Here is a 27,647-nt window from a genome sequence, read left to right as displayed (position 1 = left end):
AGGGGTCAAAAAATTGAAATTTGAAATACTTTTCGGAAATCATATTTTTAAGCCAAAAACGTTAAATATTTATTATTTTCAGGAAAATACATTCATTTTCATTCAAAATTACGCTCAAATATCGATAATATTCAGTTAATTATTGAATATTATTGTATATAAAATAAAAGTTAGGTATAATTGACGTAGAAATCAAGAATAACACGATTTTAGTGTTTCACTCAGTCGTTGCCGCACATGGAAATGAACAAAGCAGTCACTTCCTTGCATTTCAAACATTCTGTTCTTATTCTACTGGTTCAGTTTTCAGTAGCACACCGTCCCCGCTTGGGCTTGGAGTTTAATTTTTGGTTGTCCCGTCGAACCTATCAGGGGCATTGGAAAGAAGATAGGACGCTGTCAGTTGAATGCAATCTTTGAAACATGAAACAATTACAAATCTATTTCTTTAGCCAAGTACCCCATTCCTGTCGCACTTCTGGTAAATTGAGCACGTCCTTGATATTTTAGGGATCCTTGTATCCAGCTGTGGTGATACTACTGGCCATCGGAACTCAAGCTGAGTTATGTTTTTTCACGATTTCCGCATCAGCATCCAAGAGTTAGGCGTCATTGCATCCAGAATCCAAGTAAAAATGGGACACGAACATTTTTTCGACCCCCACACTATCTTTCCCAATTCCTTTTTCGTAGGCTTTCACATTCCTGTGTTTTACGAAGTAGCTATCTGAGCTATTGATGCACCACACTTTCTAGCCAAACCTAATTAGCCTCCCCCGCATGAATTGCTAACAGCCATGTCTTCCAAAAGAGAACATTATCGACTCATTGAAACTCAAGGACTGCTTTTCTCTGAAATATCCGCCGAATCCTTCTTTTTCCATGCCCATAAAAGGGCGCATTTTCCATATCTTATATGATTTATCCATAGTGGTGTAATCACCGCAATGAATAAACCTACGAAGTTGTAGAAATCTGTTACGTCTCATTTTGTAATAAACAAGATTATTTCCGGCGTTTAGTGCTGCCTCACAATAGTGATTTTTACTGGGAGTCATTTTATGCCAACTTATAAAAAGAATTGCAACAAATATTTTCAGTACCTCATGTGTTATATTTGGGTCATAACTGTTGCAGAATTGTACACACCTATTCCACTCTAACACTTAGGGTGTGAGGACATTTTCGTCAAAGAACAGTTCAAATATTCTGGTTGGGGATGCTTCATGAAACAATGAGTTGGTAATTAGGGATTACGAGAAATCCTTTCGAGCTTTACGATCTCTTCATCATCAAAAACGCGTCCTTCCTCCCTATTTTTATACCTTTTGGGTACTTTGCGGCTCTGTCCAGATTCACTACACTTTTGAAAATTCTCAGACGTTTCTTGAGATAAACTCAGCTGACTGTCCACCTTTTCGAACAACAACTTCAAATTCGAGCAAAATTGGCGTCCACTCGTTATTCCATTTTCCTCAGTCAGAAGGAAGGTATTCATCCTCTCTTTGCAGCAGCACATGCTATATTATAAGCAGTTTGTGTAAGTTATTTCGGTTTTACTAGCACATGAAAGTGTGAAAAGTATCGGAGTGTGATTGAGACATGTTAGACAAAAATTAAGATTACGCTGCTCTTGTCGAAGTGATGCCTGTCGCGTGGTCGTCTGTCGCCGCAAGCTGTCATTGAATTTTCCCCTTAGCAAGCCCCTTTATTCCCCATCATACCCATAGATCTTTCATATAGATCTGTATAAAAGATCTATGATCATACCCCCTTCCTAACTGAGCTCACGGATACCCTTCCTATTCATGTTTTTCTAAATACGATTCAGGTATGCAATTACACCTCCCACTCCTTGAGCCCTCGTGAGGGTACGAGATTATGAAAAAATGCGGACAATTTAGGGCCTTATGTACTTGGATGACGTACTTATAACAAAAAAAATAATTTATGTACACATTTAAAATGCGTTATAACATTTAAATAACGCAAAAGTTATAGTATAAATGATGATAAATAAATAATTGTAAAATAAATAACTGTTAAAAAACGAAAACAACAGAAATATTCGTATTTACGCTTTCCGCCAAAACATGGTAGTGCAAGCGCCTAGCGGTACCATATGGTACCACCAAAATGTTTTGCATGATAACATCCCAAGTATTAGGCTCACATACAAAAACCACGCTTAATATAAAATGTACATGTTATAACAATCATAATTACATAAAAACATCTTCATATTATGAGTACATAAGACGCAAGTAAAGAAAATCGAAATGCTTGCACTAAAAATTCCGTTTTTTTCGCATAGCTGAAAATTCTCAATTTTCAAACGGCTGTAAATACGGTAAATTCAGCTTTAAAAAAGCAGAATTTTCGGGAAAATGTAAATAAAAACATTCTTATTATTTTAAAGCCCTCAAAAACCCAAATAAATTACAATAAGTGACAAAAAAGTTACGTTTAGCATTGCGCTACTGGCTGGTACCATATGGTACCGCTAGGCGTTAACGGGTTAAACAATACATGAAATACAAAATTAAAATTATTTCATAATTGCATCAATTTTACGCAAATCAACGATTGAGAAAGTTTTATTTCCCTTTGCGGCCCGTAAAATATCAAATGATTGAGCACGATAAGTCACTATGCCTAGGTTTTGAAATACAGGTAGGAGCCCTTGGGATGAAACTGGCATTGAACCGGGTACTTGCTGGTTCAAAATGAAGAAAATCATCTACCACACTAGCCTATTGCTGTTTATATGATACACATAGGACAAAAGAGCCCACAGGCAAGAAAAAAAGTGGAAAATAGCACGAAAACAAGTTGTGGGTCAAATGACCCCCAGCCGTCCTTCTAGGTATAACATGTAATAAAAATTTTAAACAAAAGACTATAGGTGAATTTTCATTAATTTATCAAAACATAGACCAAAATAAATAAAGTGAAAAAGTTTCAAGATTTAAAAAAATATTTTAATAAGAGAAAAATAAATTTGAATTCCGAAAATGGGTCAAATGACCCCTGCCGTCCTTCTAGTGTTAAAAGTTCACTACTACGCCATACATAGCAATTCACATAGATATGCTCACCAATACTAAACTCTGGAGAAATGAATTATTTGAATTTTAGGGAAAATGATGTGCGACCTACATGAAAATTTGTGTGAGCTGCCGACCCCCCCTTTTCACCGGCATTTCCAGAAAGGAGGTGCGTGGCTTCAACAAGTGAGTAGGGTAGTAGTGCTCAGAGAGAGATTAATGAAGCACCTCTCACCTGTATGAGTTGAATTGACTTGGGTCAACATGAAGGCGAGGGTTTCCTGAGAGATCAAGGAAAGACAATCGCGTGGGCACCAGATCTCCGAGGTCAACATGCTCCAGCTGATTGTGTGACAAATCCAGAACCTAAAACAATAAACAGTGGAATACCAAACCAATGAAAAGAAGGCACTCATCCATGAGATTCACCCTGAGACATCTACTTACAAAATGTAATTTACATAGAAATTTCACAACATGGCACTTATAACAATACTTAATCAATTGCCTTTTGTAAAAATTTGATTTTTCAATCTACATATATTACATCATGAAACATTTCAATAGATTCAAAATGACAGTACAATGTAGTATGAGTGTGCAGATTATAGGAAGAATAGAAATATCCTATTGATATCTATACATTTACCAACAGAAAATATAGCATATTTAATAATATTTATTCTCCAAAGGACACCATACATCATAGGGCTTTCATGCTACAAGTACATACATAGTGTATGTCAAAAAGAGAACAATTTCATAAAAGAAATGGTAAAATTCACAGTACAGGTACTGTTTCATGCTTAAAAAACACCATTAAGTACTCTGAGACAGTGTTTTTAAAAAGATTTAAACTCTACATTTTTGATGGGTGGTGTGTTATTGAACACTGGCAGAAAAAATTAATGCAAAGCTCATTGGCAACTGCAAGTGGCCAGTTCAGGAACTATATGTACTTGCCTACCAAAATTTTGCCCTTGTAATGTTGTCATAAGACGGAATTTTAAAAGCAATACGTCCCCTATGTAAGGAAATAATCATATCCGTCGCATTATGACGACGCGCGAAAGATCCAGCTACGAATTCTTCCCCATATCCTCCAAAGTATGCTTCACCCACGACTCACCTAGAATGGAGTTTACTCTCGTTGGGACACCTGCGGACACAGCCGGCATATTAGGCATCGAGACTGCCTTCGGGCACTATGGTTCTGGTGGTGTAATGGGTTAAGTGTCATGCAATGAATCAGAGGTTCCTCGGAAAAAGTCTCAGTGACGGATGATTTGATTCTGCACATACACTGCGGACATTTTTTTTAATCTTAAAACTTCACAAAACCTAACACGAGGTCCAGAGGATATAGCATGGCAGTTGAAATCTTATGCACTTATTTATTTGTTGAAATCCAACTCCTATATTGCATTACCATTTGGGAAGTAGGCTGTGAAGTGAATTTTGACTACCTTTTCCTCGTCGTCTGGCAGCATTTTTCCAGCAGATTTTTGACACCATGCCTTACCTATTCTTCCCTAAAATCTTACCATTGCCTTATACAAGTCTCTATGCTTACAATAAGCTGCTTATCATGGTTTTCCGTGAGTAAACCATAAGAAATGGATAACTCTCTTACTTTCAGCTATCTGGGGAGTTTCACTATTGATCCTGATGCTATGCTAACATAGAGAATCAGGGCCCAAGGGAGTCCTCTGAGGGTTAGAATGCACCGGGGGCAGGAACCAAGTCAGAGACTTTAACGCCCAGGGAGGGGTTTGGATGGGAAGGAACAAGGAAAGAGGCGCCACCACGATAGGAGCCCGACGATGCCTCTGGGATAGGAATAGGGTTGGAAGGGATGGGACAGGGTACACCCACCACTATAGAAGCAACCAGGGCCCACTAAATAGCAAAACCCAACATCAGCCATTAATGTGCCAACGATTTTGGAGGATTTCCTTGTTAAAAAGAAAAACCCATCAATCAAATTGTTGCACATGCTATGGTAATTAATTAAAAGTAAGAAAAAACTAATCTATGCAATATGTAAACGGTGCTCCAAGCATATTTTGTGCCGTCCTTCAAAATTAACTTTGACCCCTTTTGTTTTCAGTGAACGCCTGTTGAGTACTGCAGGCAATATTTCTGTCAAAAAAATAATATATTAGACCCAGATAGGATGAAAATGTTGAATTTTTAAAATAAAAACCTGGAGAAAGAATCAGTGGGTGCCTATAATTTATTGTAACATTTTGGTTGATCATGGATTCTTTAATAATGTGTTATTTAACACGTTCCCTGTCACGCGCCGCCATAGGGCGTCTCACATAACTTCAAATCCGAGTTAGTGAGCCGCCATATGGCGTCTCGCATTGCTGCTGGACGCAACTAGTGAGATGCCAACGGGCGTCAAAGTAGCGTTTTCGTTGAATCATCAAGCGATGTATAGATCTTGAAATTTAAGCTACATTTCCTAATACACTGATGAAACAATGTTATCTCCTGTTAAGGGAGGGTATTGGTAACACAAATATTTCAGTTCGAATTTCATTTTTTTTCACCTTCGGTTTCTCGCGTTTTTTTCGGGAGTGGCACATTTCAATGCCTATATCCTTCTATGTTTCAAGTGGAAGCTTGAGGTATTATATCACCACAATGTTTCAAATTACATCTCCAGAGCTTTTTTTTTCCTTCCGTCAGTTGTCTCTCATACCTAACCGAGTGAGGAGCGCATCAGTATACCAAAATTATTCGCTGTGTCTCTGACTTCAATACGGAATTGATAACCAGTTTAGTGAATATATCATGTGTACTCCGTCACGCATTATTGGGGGAAAGAAACGTTTTAACGAAGAAGAAATCGAGCGTATGTTTCATTCTGACAATTCGGCTTCCACCAACGACTTTGAAGGATTTTCTGAAGGAGATACCGCTAATTCAGGGTGTCTGAGGAGTCGTATGAATCCTCAGTCAGGTAATCTTTCTTCTTCTAATACAGGTATGATTCCTCGTTCGATTTTTTATTCACTTTCTAATAACTTCAGCTGTAATGTTTAGATACTTCTAGTGAGGTGATTCATCCCACGCTTATGGAAAGAAAGCTTGGGAGATAAGACTCATTTTGTGGGAACCATTAGGAAAAATAGGAAAGGGCTGTTAAGAGAAATAACGACTGCTAAATTAAAGAAAGGCATTTCAGTGCTATGAAAAACTTGTGGAGCAACGGTAAAGAAATAGAAAGATAAGCGCGACGTACAGATGATCTCCACCACCATCAGATCAGAGATAATCCCAACAGGGAAATAAATGGAAGAGGGGAAACGGGAAGTGGTTACTAAGCCAAAGATGGTGATTGAGTACAATAAAATATAGGGAGGAATTGACATTGCCGACACCTTTTCGTATCACTGCACCCATCGAAAAAAAGTAAGGTGTAACCACAAGATGGCCGATGATGCTCTTTTTGGGACTTGCATTGTTAATGCTTTTATACTGTGGAGTGAAACACGGAATCCAGGTGCCCACAGCCCTCCAACAGTTAAGACGATAAATTATAGAAGAATGGCTACATATTCCTTGGGACTCCGTTGATAGGGCCTAAAAAAATCGACACACTACCTGGTGAATACAAATAACACTGATCGAAGTCTTCAAAGCCAGGTAATTTAGAGGATAAAATTATCATTACATAAAATTGAGTATTAGTATTTTTCGCACTATTTTTAGCGCTGTTTCTTCAAATTAGAAAAGCCCGTGTTTGCTGTCGCGGATGTTAAAAAGAATTCACGCAGACGATTTGCTGCAAAGTTGCCCTCGGTAAAGCCAAACATGTTTCTACCAAATGTATGATCTGTCCGGACCAGCCATACCTACGCCTCCCAAATTTAAATCATTGCACAAATCATCTTCGGATATGATAGCAAATATTATTAAAAGCATAATTAACAATTAAAATTTGTTTAAACATTATTTTCAATCATAGGTTTTGAGTGTACACTAAAACGTTGGAACGCAAATCCAAATGCCTGAGCCGCCAAATGGCGTCTCATCAAATTTTAGGCATTGTGAAAAGTGGGGAGACGCCATATGGCGTCGCACGTGACTAAAGTAACTAGCAATAGCGCATCACATAATGAATGTAAATATACCGATAAATATTAGTAAAACCCGGAGTTAGGCTCAATATCATTATTGCCGTTTGGTAATAGGTTCGAAAATATACGCCTTGCACACGTGGAATGACAGCAGAATTCGGGCCCGGCAGCGAACGTGTTAAACTCTTTCACTCAGAAAATAAAATTATGTTGTCCTACTTTTGATGAAGATAATTCCAGCTCTTTAATTCCTCCTTGTAATTTTTAAAGCCCAATGGAATACGATTTTTGTGAAAAAGTGTTAAAAATTAAAAAAGTATTTTATGAAAACTAGCGGTTAAATTTTCAAATCGACTCCAAATCTCCTATGCCACTGAAAAGTTGAGAAAAAAATTGGGCATCTGCTCCACTAAGAAAGCCTTCAAATGCCGAAAACTGCATTTAAATATATGCTTTCTACCCCGAGATACATACTTAAAAAACAGTGTAAATCGAATTTTTGAGCTAGCCGACCCTGGTGGGCCTCTAGCGGGCTGGAAGTGTGAGGAAGTTAGTCCTATTCGATCCCAAATTGCATGCCCCAAGTCCAAGCATATTGTGTGCACATATGACAATTTATGGGGACATTATACAATGTAAGCCCACGTTTTATATACATATTATGCACATTTTATACCATTGATGTGACATAATTTTCGTATAATATTCGAATATTATGTGCATATTATTCACTTTGTGTTTTGTAGGGTTTTATTCACAAAATTTAATGGTTTCCAGATACATATTACCAATTCATCTTACAAGAAATTTTGCATTTCTACAATGGAGGAAAAAATATTTAAGTTTTATTTTCGATGTTACGAGTGCCATGAAAATTTTCTGCACTACTATGTAAGAAGCTCTCTTGTGTCGACGGAAGGCAGACGTTTGCACCCATTCCAAGCAGGGAGCCAACTCAGTGGGACAATGATCCCTTACCTCAGCCACTGTCCAAGACCGTAGATGACACAGCATGAGTCCACGGTCAACTGACGGAAAATGCTGTGCTTTATACAAACAAATATTTGTTGCTCCCATCAATTTTTCTATGTTTAAATTAAATTGCCTGTATTTTTATGAGCATGCAGCAATTTTAGACGAAGTTTTAACATTCATAATGATGGATTAAGTATAATTCTATTCCATGTCAACTGACTGGGAGTTTAAATTTTCTCCCACAAAAATTATAAAAATATGTTCCCCATCCTATTTACTAGCTCTTTCATTTCATATGATATGTCATCTGAAGGTGAAACGGAGATACAATTTGCCTATTGTTTCTGCACTCTGAGGTATCCTCTTCTGATCGAAATCTTCATCCTCACTCTTTGTAAACAACTCCAGTATTGAGTCTTCCTATGAAGTTTTTCTTAGACATGATGAAAGGCAAAGAATTGTGTATATGTACTAGATACATTGAAATATTCCACCTTGCACACAGATATAGCTACATATGTGAAACACGTGCAACGCAACAACACTGCTTGTTCCAGAGCCAAGAATGAAGTGAGGGACAACTTGAAAAGGGGGATTAAGGTACACATATGTATGTAGGTAATCTCAGGCATATGGATTAATAAATGGACTCTTGGTGATGATTTTCCAAGTAATATAAAGGAAGGTAAATAGGCTTTGAACAAGGCTTGCCTGAGAAAATGGCTGTGAGAAAATAGCCCCACGCTGAAGATACCTTTGGTAGCTTCATAGTATATAGTAACTAAGTAAATAACAGTTGCATAATAGTTCCTTAGATTTGATTTTCAAGGAAACAAAGGTGAATATTAGGGATTCTACAAAAATGCTATTCGAGGACACCATCAGCAAGACTGAATGAATGAGTCTAAGTAATGGCTTGCATACGATGCACTTCCTATGGAATGTGGAATTAAACTTCCAAAAGCAGAATTCGACAAAACAGGCCATTAGACAAGCTGTCACCACGAATATGTTTATGTGGTACAAAGGTAGGTAGTGATGTGATAGAATATGGGGACTTGAAAAGAAATAATATATGAGAGAAAATAGAATGAGGGGCCGTTTTCTGTATTTCGTCGGTACCGCACTGATCGGTTTCCCTTTCAAGCCCACCGACTGGACATCATTCCGTACCGACGACGGCACTTTCAGCGATTCTGTAAGGTCGTCGGTTTCAAACCAGTCGGTACGGTTCCCCTTCCTTCCCAAACAGGGAAAATCCGAATGTATCCGAAGTTAGAAGTCATCTAACGCATTACCACCAATGAAAGAAAGGTAGAAAAAAGTGGAACTTATTGGCACAGTTTGTTGTCGTCCTTCTCAATCTTTTTATTTGCGGAAATTACGACTTATTGCTAGATTAAGATAATCGATATTGGATAAGTTGTTAACAATGCTTACATAATGTGTGGTAGTAATGCTGTACCTACATAGTCGAAGGAAACAGCGTTACAACATCACATTAAAGTTTGAATGTGATGGAGATTGTTGTTGCTGGAATGAATTATTGAAACTATCCTAGAGATCGTAGTTTCTTTTTCTAAATATTGGTTCTGTTTATTGCTATTTATTCATGATTTGGTAATATAGTTGTCATTAAGTAAGTTCCGTCTAAATGTTATCAACGGAAGGTTATGCCATTGGCACCGTAGCAGACGAAAATCACATACCATGGAACGTGAACGTATATATATGTACATAGGATTACTACATATAAGTTGCGCATTCCAAGTGAGAGAAAATGATAATATTGCGGCAAACCTCATACTTATTAACAAATATCTTCTTCTATTGTCAAGGAAATCAATGGCTGACGATAAAATGAAATATAGCTGCCTATTACAAATGAAAGAACTTCGTGAACCGTTGTGGCAAACTTCATACTTGAATAAAAAGATCTTATTTCTATGCCGAGAGAAATGCCAATTGATGATTGAGTGAAATAAAAGTTGCCTATTCAGAGTGAGATAAAGTGCCCAGACGGCACAGGAAGTTTTCGTACCTGAATACGAGGGTGGACCATCAAGATACAAAAATCGCGCTTAGGAAGTTATTAAAAAGGTTTTGTTTCTTTATTTCCTATAATGACGAAAAAAAATGCACGAGGACTGGCAAATTCATATGTATCGATAAAATTGTATCTCATCGATAAAACTGTATTCGGTCTGGGACTACTTTCTTTCGCGGGTGGTGCCATCTGGTGCCATCGTGCCATATCCTCCTAGAAAGATCACATGTCTTCACAAGCCGTTGGAGATCGCGTCGTTTACGTAACGTCTTACCACATTTCAGGGATTTTTGTGGTTAAGTTTGTGAAAAATAGAGTGTCTGGTAATAGTGAAGTTTCCCTTATTCTTTAATTTCATTCACTGGGCTTCAGAAACGTGTTTGTGAGATATTTTTGTTAAAAATGCCTTTCGTGTGTTTATTATCGGGATGACGTAATGGAAACTCCGGGACATGGTTCAAGGTTTTAGCTTTCCAAAAGATCCTGAGTTAAAGAAGAAGTGCATTTGGGCGATAAGAAGAAAACATTTCACCCCTACGAAAAACTGTGAGGTATGTACTCTTTCTTGCTGTAATTATTTGGATGTAATTTTAAGTTAGAAGTGGCTTCGGGATGTTGATGCATCAACATCCCGAACTATTCAGTACTGAAGTACTATAGTACTATTCAGTACTAAAAATGGTGATTGAAAATATTGTAGCAGCAATTCTTTTGAAAATTCTTGCATTTTAGTTGTCTTTTTTGTATTAATTCATTCGGTGAACGTGTGGTTAAAAGGAGAAACTAGGAATAAGCTGCCAAGTTTATAGGATCGAATATTGCTTCTTAGCTTGCCCTATGGTGTATTACACGTCGGATTTCATCATTTCAAATTATCTTATGCTATAGTGTAAAACAATAAAAATATCAGGCATACAAATATTTACTATATTTACGAGCCTAGTAATTTGATTTCTCAAGCAGAAATACCAAAAATTGGAAATGATTTGACCTAATAAGTTACATGGTATTTTATTATTTATTTATTTTAGGTGTGTGAGCTTCACATCGCACCATTGTGATATCAGAAAGTAATCTGTGGCCTTGGACGAGAGGACGAGGAGAAAATTCTTGCTGAATTGAAGGGGCCCAGATTGGAGGAAGGTACCATTGCTTCACTGTTAACTGTCGCCAAGAAGACAGACATTGTGGCAGAAGTGACATATTTGTGGATGTGGATTTGATTTGTGCAAGTTGATGCTGTGATAGTGGACGTTCATCGGAGAAAGTATTGAAGATAGTTTTTATGTATCGACTAGTCCTCTTTTAAATAATTTTTTATTCGAAAGAGAATAAGAGTAATTGTTTCGCTAAATTAGATGTGGGATAGAAGAGAAAATTGGAAATATTATTGTGGTTGACAATAGAAAATACATAATACAGACATTGTGGCAGAAGTGACATATTTGTGGATGTGGATTTTATTTGTGCAAGTTGATGCTGTGATAGTGGACGTTCAACGGAGAAAGTATTGAAGATAGTTTTTATGTATCGACCAGTCCTATTTTAAATAATTTTCTATTCGAAAGATAATAAGAGTAATTGTTTCGCTAAATTAGATGTGGGATAGAAGAGAAAATTGGAAATATTATTGTGGTTGACAATAGAAAATACATAATATATGTATTGTATTTCTGTGGGTTTTTTCTTTCCTGCCTCTTTAAAATTTCTTGTGGTGGTGACTTCATGCAAAGTAAGTATAAAATCGGAGGTGTGATCTAAGAGATAACATGTCTTATTTTACAAGTGTTTATGCTGGTGATTTGGCAGGACTTTCATATTTTTAATAGGTTGATACATTTACTGCAGTGACCTAGGGACTTTTACTCATCCCAAATAATTTTTCAAATACTTTAGCGCCTGATATGCGTAAGTTTTAGTAGCTGAGACTGAACTATACGTTAATTTTTGCTTGCATTTTGATGAATTCGATCATACTAATAGCAGATGTGTCAGCAATCCTGTTTCATCGGCAATTTTTATTTAAAAATTTTATTTCGTCAGGCTTTAGGGTAAGCTTTTTAATGCTCGTGGGCTATGTGATGTCTTATTTAGTGTCAAAATTAATAAGAATTTACTCTTATTAACATCTCAAGGTTTCCAAGTAAGTACGAGCCACTTAAGAATGCTGGATGCTGGGGATGCGTGAATTAGCCTTGAGAATCTCATTTTTCGCAGTTATTTAAGTGGCCGAATAAGTTTTGTAAGTTCTCAATGGGTAAATAATACTATATCATGAATTCTAATTACCATGAAAAACTCACAACCGACAAAAACTTTGTCGGTCGTGAGTCTTTCATGGTAATTAGAATTCATGATATGGTTTATTTACCTATTGAGAACTTACAATTCATGATGATTCGTATCAAGGTTCTCGCTACGGTCGGTAGCTATCGATTGTGTTGCGTTCGATCGTGCGAGTTACGATACATCTAATTTCGACCTAATCGATTGAGATTAGCCTGAGTGCCGTGTTCCTGCGCGCTTCGTATCCAATCGTACGTGCTTAGTAGCGGACATTCACATGCTGCGTACGCGCTTCGTCGACAGGCCGCGAATGGAAATTATCCATTGACGAAAAGCGACGGAGCGGCACAGTATCCCCTTAGTCAATGAGTACTATGTACATACGAATTAGATACGGAGGGTTCTGTGCCGTCTGGGTGATAACATTGCGGCGAAACTCATATTTAATCAAAAATATCTTTTTTATGTCAAAGGAGCAAATAAATGATGATAGAGAGAAATAAATCCTATCACAAGCGAGTGAAAGTGGTAACATAAATGAGAGAAAGTCATTATATGTTAGCAAACCTCATGTTTATTAACCAATATCTTATATTTCTGTCAAGGTAATCATTATAGATGATGACACAGTGAATTATAGAGGCGTATTCGAAGGGGCAGAAAAAGATAACATTGCAGCAAACCTCATTATTTACTCGGTGATGAGGTAAAAACAAAATAAAACGTACAATGCACACCGGGGAGTTCATGAAACCCACTAGTCGGTGGCCATACCGACACCTTTTTGCTGTCGGTATGGCTACCGACCATCTCCCGTCCTCATGTCGGTGCCGTACCAATCAGGTTCGTACAGAATCGCACCACTGCTTGCCGGGAGTCGGTGTGACGTCGCACCCAACGAATCGGTGCCGCACCGATCGGTTTGGAGTTACAGAATACGGCCCGAGGTCACAACAAACTTGAAAATTGAACCACAACTTTTTCCAAATGTGTATGTCAATTAAGGCCTATGTTGATTGCCATTCCATAACTAAGTTGATAGTAACACTAGAACTTTGATTGAAATTTCCATGTGATAAGCAAAAGAAAAGAATTCATTTCTAACTATAGATTTCTAAGGTAAACAACAATTATTTTAAAAAACACTGCAAATAGGTGGCCATGTCAAGGGGACAGGAAAGGGTCAATCTGAGCGGCTGACGAAGGACCTGGACTCTTGCTAACGTAAGTTGAGTCTCAAGGGACAAGCTGTGTCTATTGTTTCTGCGGCAGTCGCTTTCCTACACCCCTGTCTGCATATAAGCTACATTTGTTTGTTTGTGCCGGAAAATTGACGCCTTGTTAATTTAATCAAAATTGGCTTCTGTTCATTTACAAAGAATTTGTTCAGTATTCGGCACAAAAAAATTCGTTCAAAGCTCCTGTAAAAAGACCTACCATGTATTAATGCTCACTCCCACCCTATTCTACCAAGGACATTGTCCACTCTCAATGTTATATCTCTAAGGGATGGTAAAGTTAGTACATAATCCATGCAAAATTTAAACAATGAGTCCAAACGCAACTTATTTCTGAATTATTTGAGCCAATTTCACTTGTGCTGGTGATAATGGTAGCAAAATTACCATTCCATCTAGTGTAAATAGGATACTCAAGGGGGGGCTATGGCCCCCTTTGCTCCCCCCTCCCCATAGATCTGCCACTGAGTGGGTGACCCTCCAAATCTGACCAAGTAGGCACAACTATTAGAAGCAGCACACCATTAATGGTTGAAACCCTCCCAAGGCTAAATCATATAAATACACATTCATCATATTTGAGTTGATACATACACATATGCAAAACACCAAGTCTTACAATGAGGTGATGTGGCTTCACATCACTTACAAATTGGACCTTTTGGAAAACAAATGATTGCTATAACCCTTGCCTCCATCTTTGGCTATCCCCACCACATATACTATGCCACCTAGTATATACATATTGATAAAAAAGTCTTCTTATTTTTTAAACGGATTTATGCAAACCAAGTGCTTGCGTGTGGCCAATGAGTCAACATATGCATTCCCAAGATGCAAACTTTTGGACTCTTTTGCAAATTGTAAACGCATGCTTACCCTGAGATTGTTCAATTTGCTTAGACCTCTTGGGGGATGCTTCAACTTGTTGGAGTGTGCTCGCAATGTTCTCAACTTCTGAAGTTGGCCAATCGAGTCTGGTAAGAAGCTGAGAGTATTCCCAGAAAGCACCAACTCCTCCATATCAGTCCACATCTCAACACACCTGAAAATATATGATGGTCAACGTCATTATGTGCCATTATTATTGTTATTATTTTGGTTAGCATGAAAGAACTCATCCAATGCAAAAGTTGGGGGCTTGAATATCACTTCTTACATTTTTTTGCAAATTGAGGTTGAGATATTTTCAATTGTGACCAATGGTTTGATTCTTAGGTCATTATGCATTTGTACCTCAGTTTTAGTGACGGGAAAGAGGGCCATGGAAGACCTCATACGCTATCAGTGTTCCACATTAAATCTGCTATGACTTGCAATTAAATTACATAAGTACAGTGGCACATTGTCATGACACTTAGTAAGTCAGTAGTATTACTACTTGCACACAAATAATTAGCTGATTCCATTTTCATTTTTATTATAAAATTTCCTCTTTCCTTTACCTTTATTACATTTTTTTTACTATTTCCCATACGTAATGTTTCACGTACTTCAAGTCTTACAGGTCACATTACCAGATTGCAAGATAAATCTAATGTAATAATACATGTTCTTTGTTTGAGCTATATTTAAAATAATTGTTTATTTATTTTCCATGAATTAATGAGATAAAGAAGAAATTGTAAGGCATACCATTACATCAATATACATGTATATAAAACCAATGCATAATCCATTGCAGAAAAGTTTCCCGGGTTTTCCACCGGTTGATGTCATCCATGTCTCCCGACGTTTCGATCCTAAGATCATACAATGCATAATCAAGATCACAAAAAGATACACATTAGAGATGGGTCGGTCCTGGTACATGATTCTCTGCTCTGCTGGTTCTTAGCCTATGGAACCAGTGTCAAGAACTGATCGCATTAAGTCGGTACTTTGGATCCGGCTCAGAACGATGGCAAGGATTTGAATTTGGTGCCCAAAGCTGAAATGGTCTGCAGCATATTCAAGCCCAAAAAGTAAAAAAAAGATTAAAAATGCATGTATTAACTTTTGATTGCATGGTGTCCACGTTTTTTTTCATTCGAGAGTAGCTCGCTAACACGCATATATATGGGTTCGTTAGTTTGCCGCTCTTGCCAACATTGTAACATTTCAGTAGCTGTGCCTGCTTAGGCCACTTACAAATGAGCTAACTTTTCGCCTGCTGCTGTCCGCGGCACGGTGCCATTCTTTCAACTTACAATAGCCACAGTCTAACATGACATAACACAAGCATGTTTAGACTGTGCCATAGGTCTCTATGGATGTCTTCAAACGAGTCAAATCGTGCCGTTGATGGCACAGCGCCTATTTCAATTCGGCCCGGCGATGTGCCATCTATGGCGTGAAATACAGACAATGCTACATTGAGCCCAATTTCAGACAAAACGACCAATCGCCGGCTGCTGTTCACATGAAATTCAGGCGGCTTTCGGTCGAGACGACTTCCTACATTGCCATGTTCCGTGCCGTGAACAGCGGCCAGCGGAAAATCGTTTCATCTGAATATGGTCTTATGATTGAATCATGTACATACACAGTAATTCTTCGACATACGAGCAAGAAGCATTCCAAGAGCTTGTTCGTAAGTTGATAAACCTATGCAAAGCATTGAAAAGTGTGGTTATCCTTCAGAATGCAACACTGCATTGCAATTTTGTGTTAATTCATGGCCACTCAGTTTATCCATGGTGTTGCTGTACCAGCGTGTTGAGCAGTTTATTGTTGAGTTTATATAACCTGTGACAGTGAAGCATGTAAATAAGCTGTCAATCAAAGTAATATTTTAAGCTACATCACAGAATACAAACTGCTTTGAACTGACTCACAAGTTACCACAAATTAATGGAGGATGGTGTTAGAAGTTGGAGGAGTTTCACTATTGATCCTGTGCAAAATGTAAACTGTGCTCCAAGCATTTTTGTGCGGCCCTTCAAAATCAACATTGACCACTATACTGTTTTCAGTGAACGCCTGTTCAGTACTGCGGACAATATTTCTCTCAAAAAAAGAATAAATTAGACCCATGATAGGGTAAAAATGTTGAATTTTTAAAAATTAAAACCTGGAGAAAAAAACCAGTGGATGCCTGGTGTAATGTGACACTTTGGTCAATCTTGCATTCTTTAACGTGTTACATATATAAACTTTTTTACTTGGCAAATAAAATTATGGAGGCGATCATAAGTTTTTTACAGAGCTTTCCTGCTAATTCACACCGTTAGTGAAATTATTTTCATTCACTATTTGTGGTTGGTCATTTAAATTTGCCATTAATTCAGATAGTCAAGAGTTAAACCTTAAACGTTAACTTATTATATATGTGCATCTTTCTGAATCTGTGGTTTTCACAATTTGCTACTATGTGGTAGGTAATTTGGTTCTCAGCCTTTTACTTATCAGCAACTGAGCTGGTGATGCACATGCTATTATATTGTAGTAGGTAACAGATACTCCTTAACAATGCCATGCATTGCACTTTTCTTGAGTTTTTTTTAATTGTTGCGCTGCACCGCAGTTATGAGTCAGTCGTATGTGTGAGTGTTCCTAAGAGTTTGTGAGGGGCATGGAGTATTTTTTCTTAATAGAAGTTTCAAAAATCACTTGCATTATCACTACACATTACACATTCATGAAATAGTAACAAGGAGTTATGGGCCTTGAAGGATAGGTGATATGGCAGTGATACATGGGAGACTAAAGAAAGCTGGTGTCCAAGCAAGAGGAAATGGTGGATAATGAGATGAAAGATATCATCCCCAAACTCCACACTGGAAATTATTACATAAGGTCTCCGGAGGCCAAGTTAGAGCTAATTTATTTATTTATAACACACCAAAAACAGCACTAAGGCCTTTACATTGGGCTTATAAACAAAATAAATTATATAAATATGATAAATAAATATGTAAAAAAATAATACTATAAATAACAATTATTTTCAATGCATACAATACATACAAAAGGTCTGTGTCAAAAGGATAGACTTTTCACTTGGTTATTAAAATTGGAGCGGGAGGCAAAGATGTCGAGAGAGGTCGTTTGAGTTGGTTGAGAAAAACATTTAGAATTCCATTGATCCGGATTTTGAAGACGTCAGTGCAAATTAAACTGAGCAGCAGCAGAGGACTCTAGCTTTTATCTTTAAATCAATGAGTCACAGACACGTACATTGAAGACATCGGGGATTGCAAAAAAGCCAAAGATGCATGGGATGGTTTGCAAACAATACATTTGTCTTTCACATTTATTGAGTGTCCAGAAAAAAAATGAAGGCAATAATGAGCATTGTTAAGACAGACAATGTGCCCATGCACTAGTAATTATAAGGCAAAAATTCATGGTTTGAAATGCGTGATGAGAAGTGGCTTGGAATTAAATGCCTGGGGTGTTCTTAGTTGGGCTCACAAAAGAGATCTTAATTTCAATGCTAGTAAATGCTAGTAATGCTTGCAGCCGACATAGCAACTGAGAAAGTAAAAGCAGCTCATCTCCTAGAGGATAACTTGCGCAAGTATGAAAATGTAAGTGTGCTTTCACGTCAACAAGTTCCAGAGGGTGAGGAGGCAGCAACTTTGACCAGGATTGTGGCCATGTCAGAGGAGTATATAGAGGTGGAAGCCATTACCAATGCAATGGTGGAGAATACAAGCAGTCTGGATCATCTGGATTGAATGCTGGTAAGGATCAAGAAAGGAAATGTTTTCAGCATGGAAAATGTGGTCATTTTTTGAAAGAGTGCAAATCTATCCAGTGTGGTAAGTTAGGTCACATTGTGAGAGACTGTTATGATGACCACAAGGATAAGGGAAAGTCAAAATTGCTGAAATCAACTGTAATGAAGAAAATAAGATGAATAGAGTTTGTATTAGTACTTGAAATACTAGTTGTTCATCCATGTCCAGTGAATGGTGCTGTTAGGGAATGGTAGAAAAGACTGTGCTGCTAATGGCCATATGTACTTGTCATGATAAAAATTTGTTTGTCTCCCTAAAAGCTAGTGCAGAAGAAGTGTTAACGGGTGAAGGAAGTGTAGCTGTTGCAAATATTGGGACTGATGAACTATATACAATGGTGTATTGAAAAGTAAGGTCTCCAACGACGCCATTTCCAAATGCGAACTGCTACCCAAAATTTGACTACAGTATTGCATTCCTTGATTCCTACACTAAAATTTAGAACCACTCACGTTACCTTAGGTCACTCAGTCGCTGTGTAGCAGTTGTTGAGGATGAATGTCTCCGCTTAGCTCACCGGCCAGGTGCGAACTACGCTAAGTCATTCAATATTTGAAATGAAAAAAGTTTTTTTTGATAGAAATTCGTCACCAGCTAGGGAAAGTATATGACAATTAGTGTATGGGCATCAAAAACGTGTGGAAATGGTGTTGGGAGTTTTCTGATTGACGGGAAAACGTCCAAGGCGAGCAGCAGTCGGGGAGGCCGAGTTTCAACTACGGCTCGAATTGACGAGATGGTGCACAATAACAGAAAAATAACCCTTCAAAAGATAAAGGAAGGTCTTAATGAAGGGTGTGGCAACTTCTACATGCAGAATATTGTGCTGGAGGTTCTCCGTTACAACATGGTGTCTGCCAGGTGAGTCCCAAAGCAGCTCACCGATGAACACTAGAAAAAGTGTGTCTACATGTGTCAAATCAAACGATCGCCATACTCAATGAATTTGGCTGGGATATCATTGACCACACTCCTTACAGTGCTGGTGGCTGCGAGACGTGGCGGGAGAATGGTATGACACCGGTATTAAAAAGCTGGTTTAAAGGATGCAGTAAGTAATTGATCATCAAGGCATCATTGGAATGGCAGTCAAGGTTGGGTCATTTAGATGCTGAAACCATCAGAAGGATCCCTGAAATTGAAAGTAGAGGGAAGCTTGAAACCAAACGTAATGTCTGTGAAAAGGGGAAAGCAATAAAAGTAGGTTTTCCTGAGGTAAGTTCCTGTGAAAGTCACCTGAACCATTGGATTTGATTCACTCTGATGTGATGGAAAAGTTGAAGGTCTTTAGGAGGTTGAAGGTATGTTATAAACTTCATCGATGATTATTCCAGATTTGAAACTGTGTAATTTTTAGCAAAGAAAAGTCATGTATTCAATGTGTTCAAGCAATGTAATCATATTTTATTTTTGCATGACAGTAAGACTCGAGCACTGCAGACAGAGGGTGGATATCAATACATCAATGGTGAGTTTTAATTCTTTATGAGTGAGGATGGAATGATTCACAAGAAAACAGTTAAAAGTTTGCCAGAGCAAAATGGTATTTCAGAGTGACTAGGATTTATGCCTACATGATAATAGGACATTAGCCAATGCAGTGAGGTGCATGTTGATGCAGCTAGGATTACCAAAGTCGTTTTGGGCAGGAGCCATGAGTGTGGCACTTGTGTGAGACACTTTTCTCCATCAAGAGCTGTGAAAAATCAGATACATGTGGTATTGTGGAGAAGTGTAGAAGTCATTTACGACAACTTTGAAAGACTCATGGTATTTGGCTATAGAGAGTGGCTCGATCATGCAGGAGATATATATGATCAGAGGGCTATGGACTGTGTGTTTGTTAGATATGACAGGAATGCCAGGAGGTACAAAGTTTGGTGCCCATTAAAAAGAAAGTTTGTTGTGGCACACAATGTAAAATTTGATGAGGTATTCCATCTTTCAGAGAAATCAAAGGTAAATATTTATTGGGCTGTTCCTACTTAATCAGTTACTGAAGTTGATGGAAACAATTGTACATCAAGATTAATGCTGATGATAAAAATCATTATATGGGTTTTGAGGATGATTTTTTCTTGGAAAATGGTGATGATTGTGATGATGATGTACTATCATTTTCAAAAGTATGTAGACACCCACGAGCCCCACTTAACTGATGTGGTAGGGTTGGTAAAAACTTGGAAGAGGTAGCCGGCATCTCTCACCAGTACGACGACAAGAGCCGACGGGGACGGATGCGGGGGCGACTGGGTTAGCGAGACAGGAGTCAAAATACAGGCTCAAATGCTCTAGCGGATAGAATGCACTGAGGAAACTCACGTCCACGCACAGGTTGGGCCGTCGGAGTTTTCTTGTGAGCTCCATGGCGAGGATTCCCTATCTTCAGATTCACATTTGGACTCACCATTAACACAGAATGCGTATGTGGCTCCGTAGCTCAGTAGGAATACTTCACGCGCATTTGATGCACTGAAGTTATGGGGGGGATTCGAATCTGAGCAAATTTTAATTTCTTTTATTTTGTGAAAGGTCAATTGATAACATCAACATCTATATACATATATAAAAGAAAGTCGAAAATCGTGTTAGTTAGAACACTTATAACTCGAGAACGGCTGCACCGATTTTAATGATATTAGGTTGTTTGAATTTGTCTCAGCCCTGTATAACATATATAGGACATAAAAAAAGGATAATTTAACATAAAATTGATCTCTTTCTTAGTGATATGTTTTTAGGAGTTAGTAACACAACAACAATTGATAAGTCAAAACTACAAATTAAATTATTGTTTTTGTTTTTTCCAATTTAATAACTGAACTTCGAAGCAATATAACATTTTATTTACTAATTATATTCAAAATATTGATATTGTTTTGAGAAATTTAATTCGAGTTAATTGTAAGCCCAGCTCAAGTAGACTCTTCACTACCGTGTTTGTAAACAAATCTCCAAGCAATTGTTGACAAACCATTTCCGTGTTCCTGTCGAGGAATCGAGAAAAAAGAACACTTCCTCGGAATTTTTGCAAATAAATTTCATCGGAAGGTGGGCTCATCAACAAAGTGCTCCAGAATATGATTGATCACCACAAACATCAAAATTGGTTTATTGAGCAAACAATTTTGACGGCCTAGAACGAAGATGTGGATTACTCGAACGAGGTAAATAAGATCAAATAATTGATACTCAGCATGAATTTGAATCTTTTAACTGTGTGACAAAAGAAGACGAAATCACCAACTATCAATCTGAATATTTTAAGTTCTTGGACGTACCTGGCTTACCAAGGCACGATTTACAGCTAAATGTAGGCTCTGAGTTCATGATCTTTCGAAATCTAAACCAACTATAACTATCCAACGGAACGCGATTTTTAAAAATTGATCAAGAATGTGATTCACGCGACTTAACTCAAAGGAAAACTCAAAGATGAGGGGGTTCTCATTCCGAAGATTCCGAGATCTCAACTTAGGTATATGCCCTTTTGAGCTTAAACGTATTCAATTTCCAATTCGTGTTGCATTCGTAATAACGATAAACAAATCGCATGGTCAGTCTTTCAGTTTTTGTGATATTTGTGCTCATGTGCTAATGAAAAGCCATGATTTTCTCATGGTCAATTAAACGCAGTATGTTAATGAGTCAGTGAACCATCCTTTGTATTTCTTCCTTCACTCCAAGGTTGCAGCTAGGAAAGGATAGGGGGGTTTCAGGGGCAGCTAATAATATGGGTCTGTAAGGTATAGAAAATTCGCTAAGGTAAGCGAGAGGTGTGGGGGCCCTCCCCCAGGCATTTTTTAAGATAATTAATGGTTCAACATAGTGGGTTTTGCTGCTGTGTGAATTTTTAAATATGTTTTGCTTGTTACTCATCCTTCCCCCTAATATTAGTAACAAAAGTTCTTATAAAAAAGTTGCCTGAGCTCTTGGAGGGGGGGGGGTTTAACCCCCCTCGCTGCGTCATTCCTTCGCTTCGCTATATTTATTTAGCTTCATCCGCTTTATCTTGCGCCTGATAGTAAAATAAAAACTGTTGATTATCAGAAGGTGCTTGACGCAAGACATTAAACCCGAATGTGTAGGGCACACCGTGGTGCGTTTATGCATGCAGCACGTTTATGCAGTGCATTTTTTCCAAACAGAGATAATATAACTGGCACGCCTAAAGTCATTGTGATGTAATTCAGATGTTCTAATTTTTTTACTACAAATATACCAATGGTACCACTTCTAAGAGGTAATTCAAAGAAATCCTCCTTAATTTCAAACATGTCACACTGCAAGATGTACACCCCTGAGTTATTTGATTCAATTGCCTTCACAATTCCTATTCTCTGGTCTTCGGTAACAAAATTTTTAAGTTTAGTTCATTTTACTTAATTGGATTAATAAGTGCAAGATTTAGGGATATTAATAGGAATCACAGAAACACTGATTGAGTATAATAGTTGATGTATTTTCCATAAAATAATAATTGTGCAGATGTTATTTAGGTTTACTCATACAAATTCAATCTCATTCTCTTCAGAGAGGACTAAATGACTCACTTTGTCCATTGAAACACTGTTTTCATTAAAACTTCCACTTATGCTAGATATGCCATAATCTGAAAAAAATATACATATCGATCTATCTAAATTAATGATGAAAAGTTTCAAATTCCACGAAACTATCTGTTTAAGTTAACATGATTTTAGGAATGCCAGTTTTGTAAGACTTACCAAATGAGGTCAATGCCTTATTTTTGTTAGAAGCACTCGACTTATTTTATTTAACTGCTATCACAAAGACATAGGGCCGATTTCACCAACCTCTCTTTGATCGGTGATCAGTTGATCGGCATCAATTCCCTGATCCGAGATCAAATCTCGCATCCGTTTCACCAACATCTTATCCTTGATCAACAATCAAAATCACTTGATCGGCAATAGCGTAGCATTATTAATCTCATAGATTTGTAAGAAGCTTTCCTATTGGCTGTCTACAGTGCATTACAACGGCATTTGTTATTACCTACGTGAAAACCGCGACTTTCGAGTTTAAAAAAACAGCGAAAGCGAATAATTTCTCTGAGTTGGAGGAATCTCATCTTGTAGAAACTCATTCAAATATTATATAAAACAAAAGAACAGATGCTAATACATGCAACGAGAAGAAGTAAGTATGGAAAGCATAAGCGTAATATAATGAACTGAAAAATAGTGTACTAGCTTTGGAAAATAGAAAAATATAAATTGAGATAAAATAGGCTACCCTAGCTAAAGTGATGGAAAATAAATAAATAATATTTCTCAAATCCTAGGTTTTTTTATCCTATATAATGTCATCAAATCTAAATTCCAAGTTATACTATCCGTGAATTGAGGTAAAAAATTATTTCTGTAATTTATCTGCAGGTTTAAAATGCTATTGACTGTTTAAAATAGATGACATTTGCCATTTTATTTTTTATGCTCAGGTAAAATATAAAAATGAGAGAAAACCATTTACCATGAGGAACCATGCTATGGTTATCATGAAAGAAGACTTAATTTTTAAGAAAACTCATAAAAGTATGCCATTAATTAAGGCTAGTCAAACAGCCGCTCCTGTGGATCCCTCTCCCATTGGTTGATGAAGGTTCACATTGGCATCTTGAATGAGTACCTTCTCTTTGAATATATGTAATTGAAATTTTGTGTAACACCCCAGTAGTCACAATGATAAGGAAATATGTATTACCTTTTTGAGACAGTGTTTCAGACATTATTTTGACTCTGTTGGGTGACTTGGATACAGGATCAGAGCCTCCTGCGATATGTAGCAGGAGTGAAAGGCTTCTCATTGGTTGGACTGATGGAAAATGTCATATGAATTTTTCCATTCTCATGATTCAGCGGGAAGCTAAGGATCATATTTCTGACTACTATTTTTGTGAAACAGAAATTAAAGGAAAACACCAAAGTTAAAACACACAGTAAAAGATCCAAACAACCTAGAATCAGCCCCACACTTGAAAAATTTACCAGTGCTGGAACCACACAAAATTTTAATCTTAGCGAATATTCAGAAAGCATGTGCGAATGATGGATTTGAAAACTCGAAAGACCCAATTTTCGGACCAAACATATCTGATAGACCTCATTCTATGATGCAATGGGATTTAAGTGATCTATCGTGCAATTTAAATTTGTCTAAAAAGCAGAATGAAATCTTAAGATCACAATTGAAGGGTTGGGATTTGCTGGATCCAAATAAAAAAATTTCTATGCATAGATCTCTCAATGACGAATTTAAATCATTTTTTCCCATGAAAACAATCTTCATTTTTGCAATGATGTTCTCCCTCTTATGGATATTCTTAGTTTTGAATACAACACAGATGATTGGGTTCATTGATTCCTTTAACGTCAGCCTAAAGGCTGTTTTCTAACATAATGGAATTGAACTTCCTTCGAAAGCATTAGCTCACGGAACTGACATGAAAGAATCTTACCAGAATATACAGTAAATTTTTCAGTACGCAAAATTTGTGGGAATTCAAAAGTAGCTGCATTTTTAATAGGCATACAGTTTGACTACATGAAATTATTGCTTCTTCTGCAAATGGGATAGCAGAGACAAAAAAAATCGTTACTTGTAAAAAGATTGGCTATAACGTAAGATTTGGTGTTCCTGGATTCAAAAATGTCTTTTTCAACTATTTTACGATCCTAAAAATATTATTTTACCACCTCTAAGTATTAAATTAGGGCTTTTTCAAAATTGTGTAAAAGATTTGTGCGAAAATGGTACAGGTTTTACTAATTTGAAACAAATGTCCTTAAAATCAGTGAAAAACAGATAATAGAAGGATTTTTTATTGGGCCACAGATTTTTTTTAAGTAGCGCTGAAGGATTCCGAATTTTGTCAGCTAGAGTTCAACAAAAAAGCGCGTGGAAGGCATTCAAAAATGCAGTTAAAGGTTTTCTAGGAAAGAGAATGGCTAAATATCATCGTGATCTGGTGGTCAATGTAATAAAATTACACAAAAAATGGGCTGCTCTACGTATTCAAAACAAATCACTTCATCGGCTCACACCTGAACTTTTTTCCTACAAACATTGGCGCCGTTTCCACCAGAATATTTTACTGATGCACAAACGGCACCAAAAAAAGTTCAGAAACATGTTATCAGATTAGTGGTGACACTGAGATGGGATTCATCAGAAGCTTAATATGCGAGAAAATTCCGATTAAGTACCGATTTTTCACATTATTTTAATTCACAATTTATTTACAGTGAAACCTCGATATAACGACACCCCACGGTGCACTAATAAACACTTGCTATAGCGAATTGTCGCTTTACCGGAGGTGGAGCAAATAATAGCCAATATACCTGTTGCAAACAGATATACAGGAACAGGAGTGGTGCGGCGACAGATAAACATCTATCTGATAAACGTAAGCATAAATCCAGACGAAAGGCGATGTTTTTTGCATCACTAAATTTCCTTACTCAAACAACGACTAACTATTCAAACAATTTCTAAGCGCCGCACTGAATAAAAATCATGCAAAGCATATTTTCGTCAATCAATGTGCCAATGCACAACCGACGAAGCCATTTTTCTACACACTTAATTAGTTTATTTACGTGATCATTCTATTATTTTGGTATTTTTCACTGAAAATTCAAAAATTAACTGATAAAACAGTATCGCGGTTATTTAATGCCTCAAATGTTTCCATTGGTGTATGTTTATTGTTTCTGTACGTTAAGCGGCAGTGAAGTGAAATAACGCAATACATTTGTTTCTACAGGCGAATACGGCGGAAGGTTATATAACGTTCCCGCCTTAGAAGACTTTTTCTATCAGATAATGTAATATCTTCATCATCTACGGTAAAAAGTTTGCTAAGCTTGAAAAATGATGTGATTACAATTGCCGTTGTTGAAAAAAAGTTTCTTTTTGAGTGTTACGCTCGCGACGTATTTGAAATAATACACAGAGTTTACCACGGCATTGCAAACGAGAGTTAGTTGTTCTGTGAGTTCTTCCAGCGGCCACCAGGGGATGCTCGGCTACCCACGTGACAAAAGAGAGCGCCAGTACGACTCCGACCACTGACGCGAATAGTTCACCCTTGCAAATTCGCAACGGAGATAAATACGTCCATCCGGACAATTCACGCTGAGTATCATTGCTTCGTACATCCTACTTTATCGCTAAGGCACACTACCTACCTTTAGAGGCATCATTGCAAGAAATACTTCAAACTGCAAGGGTTTTGTCGGGGAGTTGTATGTAAAAAAGTTCCGTAGCCCCTTTCTCAGAAGTTCCCGCAGATTTGAGTGGGCAAAACCACCCGAACAAAGCTCCTTGTAACTCTTCATCGTCTGCATTCCTTGGGCGCTTTTGTTTTTTTAATTTTGCAGAGCGAGTAGGAAGATAAATTAATTTCGACACTCTCATATACTCCTTTATTTTTATTTTCTCGGTTAGACGTGTTTGGTGTTTTTTTGGCCATGGTTGCTGCCATCAAATGCTTTCTATTCCCGCAACTCACGGACGTGCGGGTATGCTGCCGACTGCTTTCTGCCGCCCGAGGAACAAAAGAAGATGAAGCATTCGCGAATGCTAATGCCACAATATTTTCACCAAAATTAACTACTTATTTATCGAACGACAGTTTACCACATAAATTTGAGACTGAGCACTCCATTAACTTCATTTCTAACACATCGCTAGCAATTGCAGAGGTTAAGGAGTCTTGATGAAAGTCTTCCGGCGGTGAAACCCTCGCTATGGCGAGAGCCAACACCAAAAGGGTCTCGTAAAAATGAATTTTTTAACACTGTTATTATAGGGTCAATTGACGGTGCATCGGCTATCTCTCGTTATATCGGGGGTGTCGCTATAGCCCGTACTCGCTTTAACGAGGTTCCACTGTACTTAAACTCCCTTTAAATCCAATTGTCCTAAAAAAACTTAACATGATAGAAAACATCTGGGACCAGATTCGGAATCAGCCTGAAAAATACCAGAGGATCACCCAAAAACATGGCTAGAACAGAAATAATTATTTTTTGGTTGATCAGTGTTATCGATTAAGTTGCAATCATCTAGGGCTAACATTATGATTTCAACAACGAGTGTATCTGGCTATTTATTGAGTATTGTCCATAATATCAGTAGAGATTTTTATCAATGGAAATTTGACAGTAGGAAGGACAAATTACAACCTCTGCCACTTCCCCTGCTTATTT

General features: G+C 37.5%; 1 protein-coding gene across 1 annotated transcript in view; it reads right to left on the bottom strand.

The window, feature by feature from the left end:
- LOC124169085 (protein phosphatase PHLPP-like protein) overlaps positions 1-27,647 on the bottom strand; it is a 204,865-nt gene that overhangs the window by 40,270 nt on the left and 136,948 nt on the right. Inside the window, exons 14-15 of the mRNA XM_046547559.1 lie at positions 14,564-14,729; positions 3,283-3,413 (exon numbers count right to left, since the gene is read on the bottom strand). Coding sequence (XP_046403515.1) covers positions 3,283-3,413; positions 14,564-14,729 — 297 coding nt within the window. The remainder of the gene's footprint in view (positions 1-3,282; positions 3,414-14,563; positions 14,730-27,647) is intronic.

The sequence above is a fragment of the Ischnura elegans genome, chromosome 12 (genome assembly GCF_921293095.1).
Source record: "Ischnura elegans chromosome 12, ioIscEleg1.1, whole genome shotgun sequence".
NCBI classification, from domain to species: Eukaryota; Metazoa; Arthropoda; class Insecta; order Odonata; family Coenagrionidae; genus Ischnura; species Ischnura elegans.
The sequence above is the reverse complement of the archived record's forward strand: the minus strand, read 5'-3'. Positions and strand labels throughout refer to the sequence as shown.